At 33.2% G+C, this 19123-nt stretch overlaps 1 protein-coding gene across 1 annotated transcript; it reads right to left on the bottom strand.

The window, feature by feature from the left end:
• Positions 1-4167: 4167 nt before the first annotated feature.
• Positions 4168-16318, bottom strand: LOC128225120 (neuropeptide SIFamide receptor-like). The gene is made up of 3 exons (XM_052935153.1): positions 15905-16318; positions 5458-5557; positions 4168-5245 (listed from the first exon to the last, which is right to left on the bottom strand). Exons 1-3 carry the CDS (start codon positions 16227-16229, stop codon positions 4480-4482), a joined length of 1191 nt encoding a protein of 396 aa, XP_052791113.1. The 5' UTR covers positions 16230-16318; the 3' UTR covers positions 4168-4479.
• Between the last annotated feature and the right edge of the window lie 2805 nt (positions 16319-19123).

Here is a 19123-nt window from a genome sequence, read left to right as displayed (position 1 = left end):
TTGATGAAACTAATCACCTTATCAAACTCCGGTTATTAAAAAAGGTGGGGCTCTTTAAGCTACATAGACTGGCCTTTGTTTCATTTAAAATGGTGTAGTAAGCGAAAAGTTACCTTTGATTTAAGTCTTTATTTTAAGAAAAATATTGCCTTCCGACGTAGCATATATGACGTAATTTATCACGTGGTATACACACACTGTTACTGGATATCATCACAGTATTTCATTTACATTTATTGAACAAAAGAGATCAGATAGAGTATTACTTTTGTTTAAACTATTCTATCACATTTCTGCAACGGCATTGTGTTGTCAGCTTCTCCTTATCACATGCTTTTCCCGGTAAAAACAAGAAAACGTTATCTTTGTTATCTGTGCTGACGATAAACAGGTGAAGCAGGTAGTTTTTTTTTGTTTTTTACAGGAAATAAACATGTCTAAAAAATGATCTGACACTCGTCAAACACAATTGTGTTCACACATTTCCTGAACTCATTGAATGCAATTGTGTATTATACATGACGACTCGTAATAAATCCAATAACACTGGAATTTGTTTATTTTTTTTGACATACTTCCATTTTTCTTGATTTTCCAGTGTGTGAGTACTCTAGTAATGTATTGGCTTTACTCAGTTTGATTGTAATAGTTATTCTAATTTTGTATAACTGAGGTCTGGACTCTTATTAATAGAGTTTATTGTAAGCATAAACATATGTCTGTAAGTAAATTATTAATTAATTATGAAGAGAATGTATCGGGGTATTGGGATTCGCTATATTCGCAGGTGAATATATTTTTAATGTGAATTCATCATCATATATTTAGCTAGCGCTGTTATCCGTAGACCTCCCACGCGGGTAATGGTAGAAATCTTCTTTGGCTTTATATTATACTTTTGTTTTGTGGCTGCGTTCTGTAATACAGAGGGATACTTTTTTCTCCAATAACTATCCTTTAAAGTAGGATCCCATCATAAAATGCAACCACTACAATGGTTCAAACTAATATTGTTGTTTTATTAGAAATTCGTCATTAACGTTTAAATTGGATGTGGAACATTAAACTAGAAAAACGTTAATAAAACGGCGGTTATATCAGACGAAATTAAACTCGAAGCTATTGTTCGCTCAAATTCGAAAACTTGTTGCCATAGTTGTTCATATGTATTGGGAAAACATTGAATATGATATTTTTTAGCCATTCCGACATGGGAACTCTACACTTTAAAATAAATATCACGTGCAGAAAACGTTACATTCCAATTAAGTAAGAAAAATGACATAACAATAAGCGTGTTTCTAACTATCGCCAATTAAATTAAATGTTTTTCTTAAATTTAAGCATAAAATAAACTGAAAAAATATTTTGATGTAATCTCAGAATATATTTCAGTCGTAATCTCTGAAAATCACGCCGTTCATGAACATGTATATCTCTTGTTTGATATATTTCGTATACAGATCTAAGTTTCCGGAAGTGGTGGGCACTACTTAATATATATAAGTGTAGGTTAAAGATACAAAACCGCGCATTTAAAGAGACAATGGTGTATGATTTAGTTTAGGAACATTAAGGGAACTCTGATAATTAAAATTGCTTTCTTCTTATATAAGTGACATTTATTTTGCGATCAAAAGAAATATTCTACCGCCCATATGATAAATGTGGCTTTATTGTATAACTCTTAATATTGTACATTTTGATGGATCTAAAATTAGGTCAGATATTGTTTTAAAGTTTTGTATTATTTAAATGAAAGTTTCGAATGACGTTTCGGAGCAATCATTAATGTATGTAGCATCGTCTGCAAAGTTTCGAAGGACGTTTCGGAGCCATCATTAATGTATGTAGCATCGTCTGCAAAGTTTCGAATGACGTTCCGGAGCCATCATTAATGTATGTAGCATCGTCTGCAAAGTTTCGCATGACTTTCTGGAGCCATCATTAATGTATGTAGCATCGTCTGCAAAAAGCGATTGTTTCTCTTCATTGTTATGTAATTGTATTCATTTAATTAGTTTATTTTTCTGTATTGTATTAGATAGCAGTTAAATACAAATGCTTAATAAGGAAGAAGGCAGAGGGGAGCTTTGTCAGACGCCCAATCGAATTCGAAATTCTTCAAAGAGAAAATCATTATTCATTATAACACTGTTGCTATCATAAGAGCTTTACCAAGTTTGTTAAATATCACCCAAATTCAAAAGATCTCCAGTTTTAAGTATGAATTCGTGGTTTAATGTATCAAAAGGTTTTTCAAATCGGCAAAAATATCAACCCATGCTAATTTTAAACAGCGAATACATTCATCTATAAATCGTATGTTTCTACCATGAAAAAACCCTGTTTGAAAAGGTCTAACAATTTAATCAAAATCTATTTATTTGGATTTCGTTGCGATTTATATAATCTACATTAAGTGAACTTATTGGTCTTCAGTTCGAAATAACTTATCAATATCTCCGTTGGTTTGGAATTTAAAAAATAGACCTTGTTTTATAAGGAAGATCAATTGCCTTCTGTAAAACATTGTTGAATAGCATTGACAAAGAATATTTTAAACTCGGCAGTGAAACCATCAGACCCCAAGCCTTTTGAAGTGTTCTTGTCTTTTTTAGTTCGGCAATTTGTGCCGAGAAGAAACTGTTGCAATCTAAATTAAAATCAGGTTTTGTGTATAATTTCTTGAAGAGTGTCCGTTGAGCATTTAATATTACTAAAGGTTAAGTTATAATTGTATTATTATCTTTTAAAGTGTGCATTGTTTTCAAATTATGCATGCCGTTTTCAAGGTTTGCAAAGTATTGAATGTTTTTCTCATTATTTTCCACATTCAAATTTCAAAAAAGATACCATTATTAATCACGTTTAATTGAGTTTGTTTCGACTGCTTACGTTAATACAAATAACCTTTTTTTTGTTTCCATTACTATCTTATAAGTGTTAAAATCACTACCAACAATTAGTAAGTGTTTGTTTCTATGGTTAATGCCAACTCTAATATTTTACCTATTTTTTATTTTTATTTTTACGAGACAGTCAGGATTAATCAATATTGCAATAACTATTTGTAAAATTTCCGCTAAAGTCACAATCTCCATACCAATCATCTTTATATTTTCCAATATTGTTTTTGGAACGTTTTGTCAGTATGCATTTTAACAAAAATTATAGTAGTTTGTGTAAGTAGTAAGTATTAACATAAAAAGTCTGATTCTCAATTCACCGTGTACATTCTTCATTTGATCAAAGTTTGTACAGCCAATAACAGTGGTATTAGTGTCTTTAGTTGTTTGAATCTACAAAAGGATGTCATTTGAGGACAAGTTATGCTTACTTTTAGTAGTGCGCTAAAATACACAGAAAATATCGTTTCGTAAGGGCTCAAATCTAGACATTTTTGATTATTGCGAAATAATATACGAGACAAAATCTGGATAAAAGGGTTTATACAATTTAAATACATGGTTTTGTTTTGATTGAATTGTAAAAGACAGGTTTGCTTACATTCTGATTTTGGAGTTTCTGGTTTTCTCTTTCACTTTAGAGTTTATCTGTGCAAAAAAAAGAAATGATGGCATGTGCATGCCTTGGCACGAGCAGAGGTCGGCCACTTTCACTATAAACACATGCTTGAGTTTTTATATTTTTATTTGCCCATCGCTTAATTTAAGCCTGATGTCCAATCCATGTTAATCGGGATTTGATTTAGAAAGAAATGAATTAGTACCGGAATTTTCGGAATGTTCGGCGATTGGTCGACGATTGATCATTTATTTTATCTCTTACATCGAAAACCACCTGGAGACTCAAATTCAAAAGGTATAAAGTGAAACAAAACACGTTGTGCGACAAATGATCAATAAAAAACGTTGAAAAACGGGTATATAAACCGCTTCTAGAGGTCCTAACTTCACAATGAGTTGAATGCATATCTGTTTGAAGTAAATTATGTTTCAATTATTTATTCGAAAAAAAAGCTCATGTATTTTAAGACGAAATAAATTACTTTTAAAATCATGTCGTTCAGTTTAAAGTTAAAAACATACATTTGAAAAAAATCCTATCCTTTTTCGCGACATATCTTGATCAAATGTACTTGTTCAGTGAAACGCAAATTAAAGACAGACACACGATTTTGTACAATAATTTATTGCACGACATTTTAAATATTTTTTTTGCTTGAGTTTGGTACAATAACTGTTACTCGAATACAAATCAATTCTAATAATTATATTTTACAACATTAATGTTAAACCAAAGAGAGACTCTTTAAAAGGTTAACCAACCTTCAAAATAAAACATCTTAATTTGCATGTTTAAAGATTTTCCACAAGGTAATCAACAGAAATTATTTTAGGCGCACTCAGTATCAAAAACATTAAGCATTTAGATAGTAATAAGTAAAGATCTAAAATGCCAGATGTCATTTATGTTTTGACAAATGTCTCTGATTGTATATCACACTCTTATGCTTTAATCATAGAATGTGCTTTCGCAAATATAATTTCCATTTTTCGGAGGAAGAAAGTTGATCGATTCACAGCGGCGCTTGTTCAGTCTGAGGGTGATTTGTCCATTTGTGTAGTCCACGGACATGAGCCTTGTACTGGAGTAGCGGCTCTGGCGCCTACGGACCTCGATGTTTCTGGAGCAGGACAGCATCGCCACGGTCCGCTTCCGAATTGTCTTACTGTAGAAACAGTATATGATAGGGTTCATGCAGCTGTTGGAATTCCCAAGCCACTGCGCGATTGGAACACAGACATTTATTAGAATGTCGGCGGTTTTACTGTGCGGGTCCGGAGGATTAAAAGCAAATACTAAGAAAATGATATAAAGTGGCAACCAGGAAATCGCGAATAACAGAACAATTAGCACCAACATTTTTATGACCTTAACTTTGGATTTCTGTATGACATTGTTGTACCGGAATATGCCCGGAGCATTGCGCGTGGAAACTCTCAGGGCAATCATAAAGTAACAGCCAATTATGAGAACCAGCGGGATTACGTAGCACGAGATGAAAACTATCAGTAGAAACACTGACTCGCCGTTCTCGACTGGCCACTCTTGGTAACAGAAGGAAAACTCTTGCGTTTGAATGACCTCCGCTTTCAGCTTGTAGAACAGTGCCCATGGCGTCATGATACACAATGAAAACAGCCATATAACGCAGACGATAACTTTTCCGATCGTCCATGTCATCTTGTGTTCCAAAGTGTAGCAGATTGCCAGATATCTGCAACACAACATACACACTTCCTAATACTTTATCACACCAATAAACTTGCCAGTGATTAAGTAAAAAGTTAATTTATGTATAAGTTGTAAAGTGTATATATTAAAACATGATAGTTAGTAAATTATAAATAATTTGTTAAAAAAGTGTAATTTTTATTGCCTTTTTGCCGCTGCGATATAGTTTTAAATCGACTCATGTAGCCAATTTACCTGTCAGCTGCAATGGCGGCGAGAAAGTTGACGGACGCACAGACGGACACACCCTGAAGGTACGGGGTCGCCTTGCAAAGGAACGCTCCATACCGCCAACCTGAAACACAGTATACAGTGTGTATATTAGTGAATATTGTTTGAAATCCATAATGATTATCCATATTGTTTGTCTAGCGAAATAATGTCATTGTGATGATATTTCATATGAATGTCATATCATCAAACATCTGTTTATGTTGTTGCCTTTGTTATTATCTATGCAAGTGGTATTAGGTTATCACGGCGACAAGATTTTTTGAATGGTTGTCAAATTTGGTTATCACTGTTGTATGGTTTTAATAATATATATTATTTCGTAATACGTATGTACATGTAAATGATAGTGTTACTTTGAGCTTATCTTATGTCCTTTTGGAAGACTATTAGTATCTTCCATGGCCGAGAGTGTAAGATAGGTTCATCCCGACCTGAGCGTAGGGTGTTTTGCGGAAACGAGGTTTACCGAGTTTTCGCAAAACACCCTGCGCGAGGGTCGGGATGAACCTATCTTACACGAGCGGCTATGGTAGATGCTTTTTCTCCCACCTCAGTTTAACAAAATTAAGTAAAAATGTATTTTTTGCTGGAACTCTTTTGTGCTTAGTAAAAATAATTGCGCATGGATATGCGATAATTCGTGGTTGTCATGGATATGCGCGCAGCGATTCAGATGATGTTATTAGTCAAATCGGTCTTTAAATAGTTCTAAGGAGAGTGAAGCATTATTTCTTGAAAGGTGCGTGATGACTGTTTTATGATGACATTTGAAGCGAGAAATAATTAGCGTTCTAAATATTACCACAAGAAAATGTTCTTAAATGCTACAGACAACAGTCTTTAACAAGGGAGGTAATTACAATGTGGAGACCATTAAAAAGAAGTTCCATACGGGCATTTTATCTTCGCCCGTGGGCAAGATAAGAATTTCTAGCATAGCTAAATTATTGGATCTACTTATCTGAGGTGGGAGAAATTATTTTCTACATACCGAATAATACAAAAATAAACCAAATAATTCTGGACATTACTAACATACTAGAACCAGGCAACTTCTGATATTTTAAAGGTATTACCAAATATTGAAAAAAGAGTTTTCCTTATTTGTGCGAAATTCAATTTGCTGTTGCGATATTGAAGACGACATTTTAATGTCTATGTGATTTGTGTCGAGTGTCCCTGTGAGGCCTTGTACCAGGTCTTAGGTATGGATTTGGCTCCTTGTTTCAATTTTTACTTGAATTAACGATTCGGCGAACTGACGGTTGAACATTAAAACTCATTTCACAAAAACAAAAGCAGAAAGGCTATGTGTACTCTAGATGAAAAATAACCGTACGTAAATGGACGGCCAGCACTATAATTTGTCTCGGACCCCAAATTAATTAGAAATCAAACGTCGGGGCCTCTAAAATACATCACAGTGTGACGGAGTAGAAAATATTTGCAGACTTATAAAAATAAATGAGCTCTCGGAATGGTTTCTCTTGAATCGTTAGCTTTGATAAATCAATTTATATCGTTTCATCTTCTTTATCAAACCCGTCGTATTTTATTGATGGGTTTCATCTGTCTTTGAATAGATTAATTAAAAAAAATCATTCTGCGAATTAATACAGACGTTTTAGCGAAATAAGCATTATGAGATCAAGAAAATTGATATGAGTCCATATAAGTTAACCATACTTATAATTGCATATAATATTTTAACATATGCAATGCCCTTAGTTTATGGTTCAATACTGACGGGAGGAACCACATAGTTATAGAATTATGTAGCTCAGCTTTCTTTATTTATCGACTGGACTACATTATCTTGCATGTGAGTCAATCATTTAACAAATTACCTGTTTAGAAGCACAATGCAACCGCCTTGGAAGGAACAGCGATGCTGGAGTTCACTAACGGGTTTATTCATGTATAAGTTATTTATTATTTATTGGTCATTATGGAAATTAAATATTCACGGATGGCAAATACCTGCCGACCTCTAACACCACTATTAAGTGTGACGTCAGCACTGGTATAGAAGTGTGACGTGAGCAGTGTTATAAAAGTGTTACGTAAGTAGTATTATAAAGGTCTATTACTGTTATAGGTCTGTGATGCTTACGGCACATACAATAGACAAACTACGAGGCGTTTCCTCTTTAAAGCGAATTGGTAATAAAGCGGCGATACAACAAATAAATACACTAAGTCAAAAGTCACTCAAACTGGCATTTAAAAGTCGAATATTTAAAAACATACAGCCATCCCTTTGCTTTAAAATCAGTTCAACCATTACTCAACGAAAGAAATCCTTATCGGAGCTAGGATCAACACGAAGACATAGAAAACACACACGAGATAAATTGAAAAACTTAACGACACGATTCAGACATGACCAGCAAATGAATGGACACTGTCTGAGCAGCATTTCCAACTCGTCCAATGTACGATACAACTATACAAAGACAGATCCTAAGCCAAGGGTTAACGTATGTGTTTGTGCAGTTGTATACTGATTGTTTACTTTTACAAACCAGAAGTTCAAACAAAGTAGAACTTTAAAAAGAACACATATAAAATGGCTTGCTTTTACTGTGGAACTGAAAAAAAATAATAGTCTAAATGCTTAATCGTTTATTACTTGAGTGATTTTGAAATCGTTTAGCATTTTCTAAAGTGCCATTCCCAATTTTGCTAGGATTAAGTGCTGAAAAACATTCGCTTTTTATTCTTATATAATTTTGCTCTTAAACTGTTTGTATGTTATAGGTGAAATTGCCTGAATGCATTAAAAATATAAATAGTTTTGAATTCGTCAATACGGTACTCACCATGGCGTTAGATTTCTTTTCCAATGGTTTTCTCGTGCTGTTATAGTCTGTTAAGTCTTAAAATAATTGAATTTTCAAAGCAATGAGCTGTTGTTAATCAACTATGTTCAATAATGTGCGTGGTACATCGTTTATGCGGCTAATTATGATTAGAAAACATCAGTATATAATTACGTGTTCAGTTAATGTTTAATTAGCAAGAACATCATCGAATGTACTACACAAAACAACGTCATAGTATAATAAAACTCCAGATTCATTTAAATCATCTTTTTTCCGTTGATTGCTGTTATTGATTTAGCTTGTACCAAACATTGATTTAATCAAGTTTGAACCCATTATATCCATGTGAATGTCCGCTAACGTTGAACACATGGTATTCTTTGGAATTGTCGTGTAAAAAAGTGCAGCTTCTTCCCTTAAAACGACACTCATTTCATAAATATATCAAAACAAAACCAATTTACTGAATGGAATATATTAAAAAAGAAAATTCACGACATGACCCTTTTCTTATTAATTTTGGAATTTCGCAAATTGCGCTCCATTGATTTTCTTGTATGCCCTTTTGTGTTCATAACATCGAAACAAATGCAATCCTTAATGTAAAAAGAACAGTTGTTAAACGTGCACACCGCACACAAAGTACCTCACAAATTATCGAATGTAAAATTATTGATTATATTATACATTATTGATTGAGAAAAAAGTCGAGGAAAGTACCTTTATTTGCATTATTTGATAATTGTCATAATTTTCAACGATTTCAATATTAATCAGTATGATGTTTTTACAATTTTAGTTACCCTGGGATCAGGTTAGGCCCCGCTCCGGGGAATATTTTGGGAATATATATAAAGCAAATCGAACTAAAAAATATATTTGTTTGGGACCCGAACTGCATCGGTAATATAATAAAAAAGCCTTCCACCAAGTGTAGGATTTTCCCGCACTCGGCGGGTTATCAAGTCAAATAATTTATCCGGTCTAAATCGAAATGTTTGTTAAGTTTCAGTGAAATATATTCATAAAATATAATAAAATAATATACAATTCATACGAGCTCTGTAACAATTAGACTTGGCATATGGCAAATAAGTTGTATTTCATAGGGAAGGGTTTTTCACCTTTCACTGATGGGGTTGGTTTTGTTGGCCTATTACTGTTAGGGAGGGTTCGTCCGCCTATTACAGGTGGGGACGCATTTGTCCGCCTATTACAGGTAGGGAGGGTTGAATCCGCTTATTACCTGTGGGAAAGTTGGTGTAATGCTCTTTCATGCGGAGCGGATTTTGTTCGTCTATAATTGGTAGGGAGGGTTCGTCCACCTTTTAAAGGTGAGGACGGTTTTGCCCGTCTATTACCTGTAGGGAAGTTTGTGTACGGCTTTTTCATGTGGGGTGGTATTTGTTCGCCTATAATTGGTAGGGAGTACTTTGTCCGCCTATTTCAGGTGGGGAGGGTTTTGTCCGCCTATTACTTGTGAGGAGGGTTTATTCCGCCTATTTATGGTGGGGCAGGGTTCGTACAAGTATGTTTTATTCGTATAAAATGTATAAGTTATCTAAAAACCAAACTTTCCGACAGCAATGCTTTTGAAGATCCAGGGGGTTATTACGTATGCAATACGGTTACATAAGGCTTGCGGAAACAATAAAACAGAACGTGTCATTTCCTGTCTACAGTAATCAGTAATGCTTAATAGCTTCTCAATATCCGTAGCGTGTATCGTTAATTGGTCTGCCACATATTGCAATGGTAGCCGCTGTAAGTGCTCTCATAAAGACTTTCATATCCCTCGATCATTCAAAGACTTGTAACTTCAAAACTAGTTTAGACAAACAACGACTTCTCATCGTGTTCCGTTAAAATGCAGAGTTAATGAAATCAAACGAGTTATCTTATGCTTGGTTCCAATAGCAATTAAATGTTACGCATTTTTTCAACGTTTACAATACATGTAAGTGCGGTATGCGCAGATAAAAACCGTTCCAAGAACACATCAGAATGTTGCCTTATAGGCTTGCAGATTTGTAGATACATTCCGACGTTTATCTGAAATGTATTGATATTTTAATACAATTGTTGCCTTTTTATTTATTACATTGTCTAAGTGAATAAGCCTAAAAATTTATCGAAAGAAGTAACTAAAAACATTATCACTCAAATTGAAACACGTACACATTAATTAGAAGCAACGCATACATTATTATTTGAAGTAAAATATACATGCATAATTTAAAGACGTTTAATAACAAATTATCACCAGCAACTGATAAATTACTCTTATAAACCCAGAATGCATTTATATTTGAAGCTGGAAAAAAAAATCACTTGAAGCAAAATATCCAATATCAATAGAAGCAAAACATACATAATGTAAATTAAGCAAGAAAGAAAGACGTTATAATTAGAAATGGAAATATAATTTGAAGCGGAAATACATTTGGGTCAGAATATTGTATATAACTGGAGAGAAGCCTTTGATTAAAGGCAAGATAAATTTGCGGTTTTGAACTGGGAAGCAAAAAAGACATAACATTAAAAAGATTGGAAAACAGCAGAGCATTCTTGAGATGACAGAGATGATAACAAAAGATATTGCTTTTGAATTTCCTAAATATCAAAATTTTCAAACAACAAAATGGTTTACGTCTATTTTAGAAAATAAGATTACATTTCTGAGAGACGTGAAATCATGATTGATGCGATAGTTTGATACTTGTACACTGTGTTTATGCAATGTACATCTCATGTTTGGTGTCTTCTTGGTTTGAACAGTGGGAATCATTAAAATAGGATTATGTTAAGGTAACACCACGGTGCGAAATTAGTGTTGAAGGACAAAAACACAAAAAACGTGTGTTTTTTATCTCTTTTAAGGCGTACAACATCGGTTAATGTCATTTTAGTTTGAATTTTAATGCCTTATCGTGTGTTACTTATTTGAATTATGATCAACACAAAAACACCGATATGATTTAAATACAGAAAAAATAACAACATTTTCCCCCTTTTTAACTGGGGAATTTGTGGCCTCGTAGCTGTTTCATTACATTTTGCTTAGGAAAGCATTAGCGTTTAACAAGAAAGTGTTAAAAGATTATAAATCGTCCAAGTGCCAAAATGTTCGACACTATCCAGTAATCAAGATATGTACCTTGGTGGTGACTCCTTCAGTTTTGAGTAAGATACTTCTATTTTATCAACCAGCGAGTGCAAATTGTTCAATATGTATTGAATATCTTTTTTCTTGAAAGTATATAAGCAATAAGCCGCAAGCCTTTAGTTAGACACAAAAACATATTCATAAATTATTGTCGAATTATTTTTTTCGGAAACAAGCAAACAAACGATTCTTCAAAAATGATTTCTTCGTAAAATTTGCTCAGCACCTATTACACCAAAACATGTTGCAAAAGATGTATTTGTTAGATGTGAAAGACTTGTACCTGAAATATTTTTGAAACTCTTTGGCCTTCTCCAATAATTTTTGTGTTGTTGAGGGCCCTCATTATTTATGCTACTGGGCGTGTTCTCGTTTGCACGAGGCTTATTATAAAGTGATAGTAGTGATGCAACTTTTAACAGTTTATCATGATTACAATTGCCAATTGACGATACAGAATCTCAAGGTGAAAGACGATGCAGAAAATAAAAACGTCGTGCTCCATTTGATTTCAGGTACCGATATGACAAAACTACTTCAGTCAATTATCATTCTCAATCTTAACTCATCTTAGCAACAGCTGAAAATCATCATTCAAACTTGTATATATGTACTGCTTTTAAAAGCACATTCTTTAAGCTCAGGTCATTTTTTTATAGAAAACTAATTCTTTAACAGAAATTGTACTGCAAGTCAAATGTAATATTTTGGAGGCATTACGCAAGTACATTGTCGTTAATAATTATTTGTCTTAAAAATACTGAGCAATGTTGTTTGTCAACAAAATGCATAAGAGAATGCATTTTTTAAATTTTTGAAAAATGTTAAACCTCATGTTTTTTTTTAAGTTCATGACGTTCTTAAATGATGGCAAATCAGTCAGGTTTAAGTTCGAGAAATAACTATGCATTTTTGTGATACTGTGATAAATTTTAGCCGGTTCTCATTTTCAAATGAACGTCAGCGCGATCGCGACTGAGTAACATTTAGAAATGGGGTAACATTCGCACTCCATTTGGTCCGCATTTCTGAAAATAAAACAACGACACTTCACCGTCATTTTAACATCCTTTCAGTCATATATTTAAAATATTATTGTTTCAATTTTAGATCACAAAATGTTTAACCTCGTGTACAACACAAGTACATATTTTACTCGCTGCTAAGCCAGTCGTGAACAAACATTGTGTTGCCCACTCGGGGAATTATGTTGCAATCTTAAACCAAAACAAATATATTATCTTCAGCGATGACTTTATTAACTATATTAAGACGCCAAAAAACGTAATAGTCTAAGTAAGATTGTTACGCTCGTACCGCGATTTTACACAGTCATTATGTTTTATCCATTACATAACCTTATATAAATAAACAAGCATTTTAATTGTTTATTGACATTAGTCGTAAATGAAACAATGTATCTTGGCGGATTATTGTTTGTAAATGATCCACAACTATTTTAGGAGGAAGCCATGTTATTAAGATGTTCGGGTGAATGTGAGTTGAATTAGTGGTCACCAAGCCGGACATGTTAGCTGTCTCCGGCTTTACCCCACCGCATATGACGCACCCTCGCAGACAATCATGCCAACGAGAGTGGCGTGGCATAAGTGAATATGATCTTCATAACATTATTTATAAACTATTTTCAGTTTATGTTACCGGATTTTTCTCTGAGGTTTGAATACTTTTTTAGATTTGAAACAAAAGTCGTTACTGATATTAATATTCCAAAACGGTTAACACATAAGTGTAAATGTAGCCTAATATATATATAAAATTTCACGATGTTATATTCGCTTATTCTTGTCTTTTAAACCATCGAAATCAACAGATTTGAGTTTTAAGTTTGTAACTCAGACTCAATACGTGAGTGAATATGGGATTTGCAGTTAAAACTGAAACCAGGCATGGCGTCATAATTTGGCTTTATGCTAAATGCGATTTAGGCTAAGTCAAACGCTTCGCTCGCTCCGCGATTTAACAAAATGTGTTTTATTCTTAACATAAGCTCACATAACCAAACACTGACATTAGTCGTAAATTAAACGTGGTTAATTCTGGTCCGTATATGTACTATTATAAATGGTTCCTTTGCGCACGTGAATTGAGTTGGTGGTCACCAAGCAGGACAAGATGATTTTCTCTCGCGGAACATCGTGACAACGCAGGTAATGTAGCATAAATTGATATGACTTTCGTCACAATCGCTGTTACATATATTCGGTTTATCTTATAATGATTGACCGGATTCTTTTTATTATAATTGCATATTAACCAGAAAATGATTTTTTTTATTAAAACCTTGGTTTCGATGTTTTCACGTGTGAAATCAAAAGAATGAAGATCCATTAGCTGAATCGCATTCATTTTACTGATGAAATTTAAGATTTAAAAGCGCCCAACAGTGAAATCGAAACTTTTAAAACATATTATTCATGAGGTATCCATCTTTAAATATCTTTTTACGTATTGATTTATGAATTCGTTTTATAAAAGCAAGACACCCTTAACATGAACCTAGTGTTCGGTACAAAAACACGGGATAAATAGTATGTTTTATTTGCGCTCAGAAACGGAGAATTATCGGAAATGACGGAAATCAAGTTCCGAGTCTGCCACAGTTACTTAGTTGCTGAACTGATATAGCCAACAGTAGTTCATTTACCCAATAGACTACCCCGACCTTATAAAGATATAAGAATGTTGATTGTTTAGTCCGTGACATGTAAAACGTTCAGTATTTATCATCAGCAAGTAAATGGCTATTGGAGTTGCTTGTCAATAAATCATTACTACTTGGGCTCTGGTCATAAAACGTATTAAGTGAATTTCCAAACAAAAGTCGCTTTCAAGTCATAGTTAAAAAAAGGTCTTTAGACAAGAAATACAATTGAACATTTGTTAAAAACCACTGAGAATTGAGTATTTAAAGATTTCGTTATGATTCCATATGACCGGTGAAGTACTTATGGTAGAAAAATGGCTTAAGTAAGAAAAAAAAACTGAAGATGTTTTATGAATACCGGCAAAAGAGTCCGTTTCATTTAAGGGTCTTTGTCGTAACTTCAAAATTTTAAATGCTCAATTCTCAATCTGTGTGTAGGCCACAAATGACAATACATAGATTGTTGTTTTCCCTTGTGCGTGTTAATTTATTTTACAGGTTTTAGTGCAGATTACATAAAAATGCAACAGAAACCCGAACAAAGGATATCGAGATATTTACAACAATTTACGACTAAAACAAATACAAATAATGCGAGAAAAAATCGACATCTACCGTTAAAATTGCCAAATTATAATCAGTTATCCATTAGTTTCTGACAGGATCACGTAACAAGTCATAATTTGGTCTTGGTTTGTCTACAAATTACTTAGAAAAACATTTTTTGTTATGCTGATTGATATGGCAACTGTTGTGTTTGATATTTTACATACTTGCGTTGTCTTTGAGTAGCTTTTAAATGTAACTGGATTGGTTGAGGGGGAAATGTGGGAGATTTGACAATCATGGAAACAGTATTTAAAGTAGATTTTGATATGTATTTTAGGACTATTTGCCACTTAATGTTATTTAAAACAAATGTTCTGTTAAATGTTTTATAAGTATCATCACTGAAATATATTTGGACACATAACAAACCTAAAGTATCGATCTAGTTATCGAAAAGCATCGGAATACGTTAAAATACGTACTGTAAAGAGTTCATGATTCTCCAGAGAACAACGAGAAACCTTTATTTTCACAACAAAGCAATAATTATCACTTTCAAGTGTCTCTTGTGCTGCACCAATTTTCGTAACATCTTGTAAACGCACAAACTGTTTAACACATTAGCATTCTTTCCGGTTCAAAAATATTTACCGAGTGTAGGGCTCGAACACCCTGAGTTTTAGCTAAAAGTGCTATCAACTGATCTATCTTGTTGACGATGTCAATTTTATCCCGAACTGCAATCCTTAAGTTTTACTTTATCATGTAAATACTCGAAATCCATGAATAAGATTTAAGGGAATTTTACAACAGTAAAATATTAATGACTATACAGTTACCATGAACTTGAAAATCTGATATGTTTTTTACAACTAATATAACATAATCTGTTTTATGATAACTCTATAACATGTCACAGTTGGCCTGATGACCATTATTATTTTCTGATTATTGGCACTTAAGATGAATGTCTGCATTTAAGCCTTGCTAAGGAAAACTTATGATCTATTGAATAAAGTAGAAATTATCGCTCTTTTGTTAAACTTGTTCTAGATATTCTTTTCGTTGATAAATTTGTATTCTGCGTGTTTGAGTTAATATATAGATGCGTGTTTGATATGACACAGTATCAATTATAGAGACCTATTTCAGAAAATTCTATGACGGCTTAGTAACCTTCAATATGCGGGAATCACTCACCGTTGTAGAGGCTGTCAAGCAGCGTGATGGGCACACAGAAGACGGTCACGAGCATGTCCGCGACCGCCAGGTTCACAATGAAGAAGTTGGTGAGCGTGTGGAGCCTTCGCGTACGGCAAACGACAGTTATCACAACCACGTTCCCGAACAGCGCGAACACAAAGATCAACCCGTATGCCAACGAGTATATCATTATCATGTACATGGGCTGCCGAATATCAGGAATTAATTCCATCTGTTCTGGAAGGGTGTCGTTTGGTGACATTGTACTTGTATTTAAATATTCCGACATGTTTTCAAAATAACTGTCATTGTTTTCTTCCATATTTATTTTAGATTGTTAACATACGGACAGGTGTAAGTAAAACTCATGTTTAGGGCCTATCCATTTTAATGATGTGATCTCAAGTCCTACTTCACAGGGAATCCCGAACGACACTAACAACTTACTCGTGTATACTTGCGCTTTCTCACAGACAAGCATATAGGCACGAGGGTTGCTTCCACTCTCGGCTTCTGATAATGAACGCCGATATTGGTTTTTGAAAGCAAGCAATCAGTGACTTGTTTAAAAGATTGCCTCTGCGATTTTCTTCGAATATTTCATTCATTGAAACAGCAAGGTAAACAAACGTAATGCTTGCAAGCAAACAATTATGTTTACGGATAATGAGTTTAGAAAAACAGGAAAGTAAATGCCACTGTTCATGTTTACAAGGCATCTTCGAATATGTCATTCATGCCACAGCAAAATAAACAAACGTTTTACTTGCAAACAAAACAATTATGTACGTATCATAGAAAAAGGCATGCCACTGTGACCGACAAAACATCACTGTCAAAGACAAATTACGGTATGCCTGATATCCTTTTATGGTCTGTGTATTTGTCCATATTCCATGAATGTTTCCGTTTTTTCTAGTGTGAGTTTCATACAAATGTTCTGTTCTTCAGTAAAAAAACAATTAGTGTCTAAATCTATGCCTTGAACATGTATGTATTATATATTTGCTATAATTATATCTGATATGTTTAATGCAATAAAATATTCTTCTTAATTGTAAAAACTGACTTGACTGAAAAAACTGTAACATAAATTACCTTAATATTTATTTTATGCTTTCCAGTGGTTTATCAATGAGACTTGAAGGATATGCCACGAGTCGTTATATAAAATACAACTTTATACTACGAGTTCATGAAATGTGTTAGTGTGTCTCATAACTTGATGTGACAACTGTGAGACTATGACCATACACACTAGTTGCAAGAAAGAGTTCACGCATAATTGCTGTTTACGATGAAATAGATAGATACCCTTTGCACGTCAGAAGATATGCTAGGATTATAAAATGTTAATGTAAAACTATTTCTTGCGACAACATAAATACAAAGGAATTATATAGTGAAATGGTAGGAGATCTTGATAACTGTAACAAATGGGCCAATAAGGGTATGTATGGTTTCTGTTAACGTTCTATGTTTTAAGCAGTTGTGGTATAAACGGATTAGCAATAGTAGTACTCTTTGCATGTATAAATACATGAAGGAAATTTTTGAAATTGAAATATATCTAAATGATTAACCAAAAAAATTACGAACGTCTTTGTCTTCGTTAAGATTATCGTCAAATAAACTTCATAAATAAATTGGCCAATAATAGTATGTACTGTTTGGAATGACTTAGATGTGAAAAAGTGACAAATCATTTGATCATAATATTTCCTATGTATAACGAACTCGAGAATTGATTAGACCATATAATATTAGAACCCCAAATATCATTTGATCATAATATTTCCTATGTATAACAAACTCGAGAATTGATTAGACTATATGATATTAGAACCCCAAATATATGCATATTCATCGAACTAATAAAATTAAACAAGAACAAGCATATGATATAAGCATATAGGCACATACATATAAATATATATATATATATATATATATAAAATATAAACACTTACAAAAAATTGCATCATTCAAATCTTTTGAAGTGATATAACTTTTGTAAGCCTCAAATATTTCATTATTGTATTCATTTCATGTTTATCTAACAGTTTGATTTCGATATAGTTCTTTTATATTATATTTTCGTCTATATTCTTTAATTTAACTTAACTATTAATGTTTCAATTTTCCTTGCATTATACGTTTTATATTTTGTCTTGAAAGTAGTTTGTAACAGGTAAACGACATTTCAGTCTGTCTGTTGAGATATATTTCACAGAGTAAGCCTTCAAAGCTGTAGAGAAAATGTTAACAAGGTAAGATAAGGTTCGATTTTACCCTGGAATTTACGAGCTATTTTTTCTTTTCATTATGTGCCTTAAAATAATATAAAATGACTTTAAAGGTAGTTTTTTTAGAGGAATATGCCAAATTCGGAAACGAAGTCGATCAAAGTATATCCCAGTTTGTGCGCACTGACGTTTGATTTTAAAAAGTGAAATTTCATTTTAAATTCAGTGACAAATCTCCACAGCATATAATATAGAACACTACGTGATAGTATATAAAACCAGAAATTAGAAGCTATATTTAACGAGTAGCCTAGAGAGAAGTTGTTTACAAGGTGAAATGTGACACACTGAAACAATCCACGCTTTATTAAATGCATTGAGATAATATAAAATGAGAGTTAATTGCAGTTTTTCATATTCGGAATTGAATTGTATCCCAGTCCGTGCGCACTGAAGTCTAATTTCAAAAAGTGAAAGATCATTTTGAACTTACTGATCATTTACTATTAACACCAAAAGCACATCATATAGAAAACTTCGTGATAAGATGAATTTTACCGGGCAATGCGGGCGTGTTTTTTTTTGCCGATCACTTGACCAGTACTTACGTATGATGATTTAAAAAGAGGCAGTCAAAATAATATATGGTAATATAGTATTACATAGTTGTTAAACCATTAAATACTTAATATATTCATATAAACTACGAAACAGTATGTCCAAACTACTAAAGGGAAAACACTCCAACTTTTGTTAATAACATTGCCTTTTGGATTTGTCTATATTCTCAATATCCTTTCTTGTTTCTCCTGACTGATGTCATTTTTATCCAAAGAACAACGTGTACCCTGTGTTTCTTCTCTTTAAAACTTCCGACAGGTATGCGCATGAATATGAAGACAAGTGTAAGGAAATGGATAGTAATTACGTTTGTAGATTAACAGAACAGAACAGAACAGGAATTTTATTC

Source organism: Mya arenaria, chromosome 2 (genome assembly GCF_026914265.1).
Source record: "Mya arenaria isolate MELC-2E11 chromosome 2, ASM2691426v1".
Taxonomy (NCBI): Eukaryota; Metazoa; Mollusca; class Bivalvia; order Myida; family Myidae; genus Mya; species Mya arenaria.
This window is presented reverse-complemented; position numbering and strand designations above follow the sequence as displayed.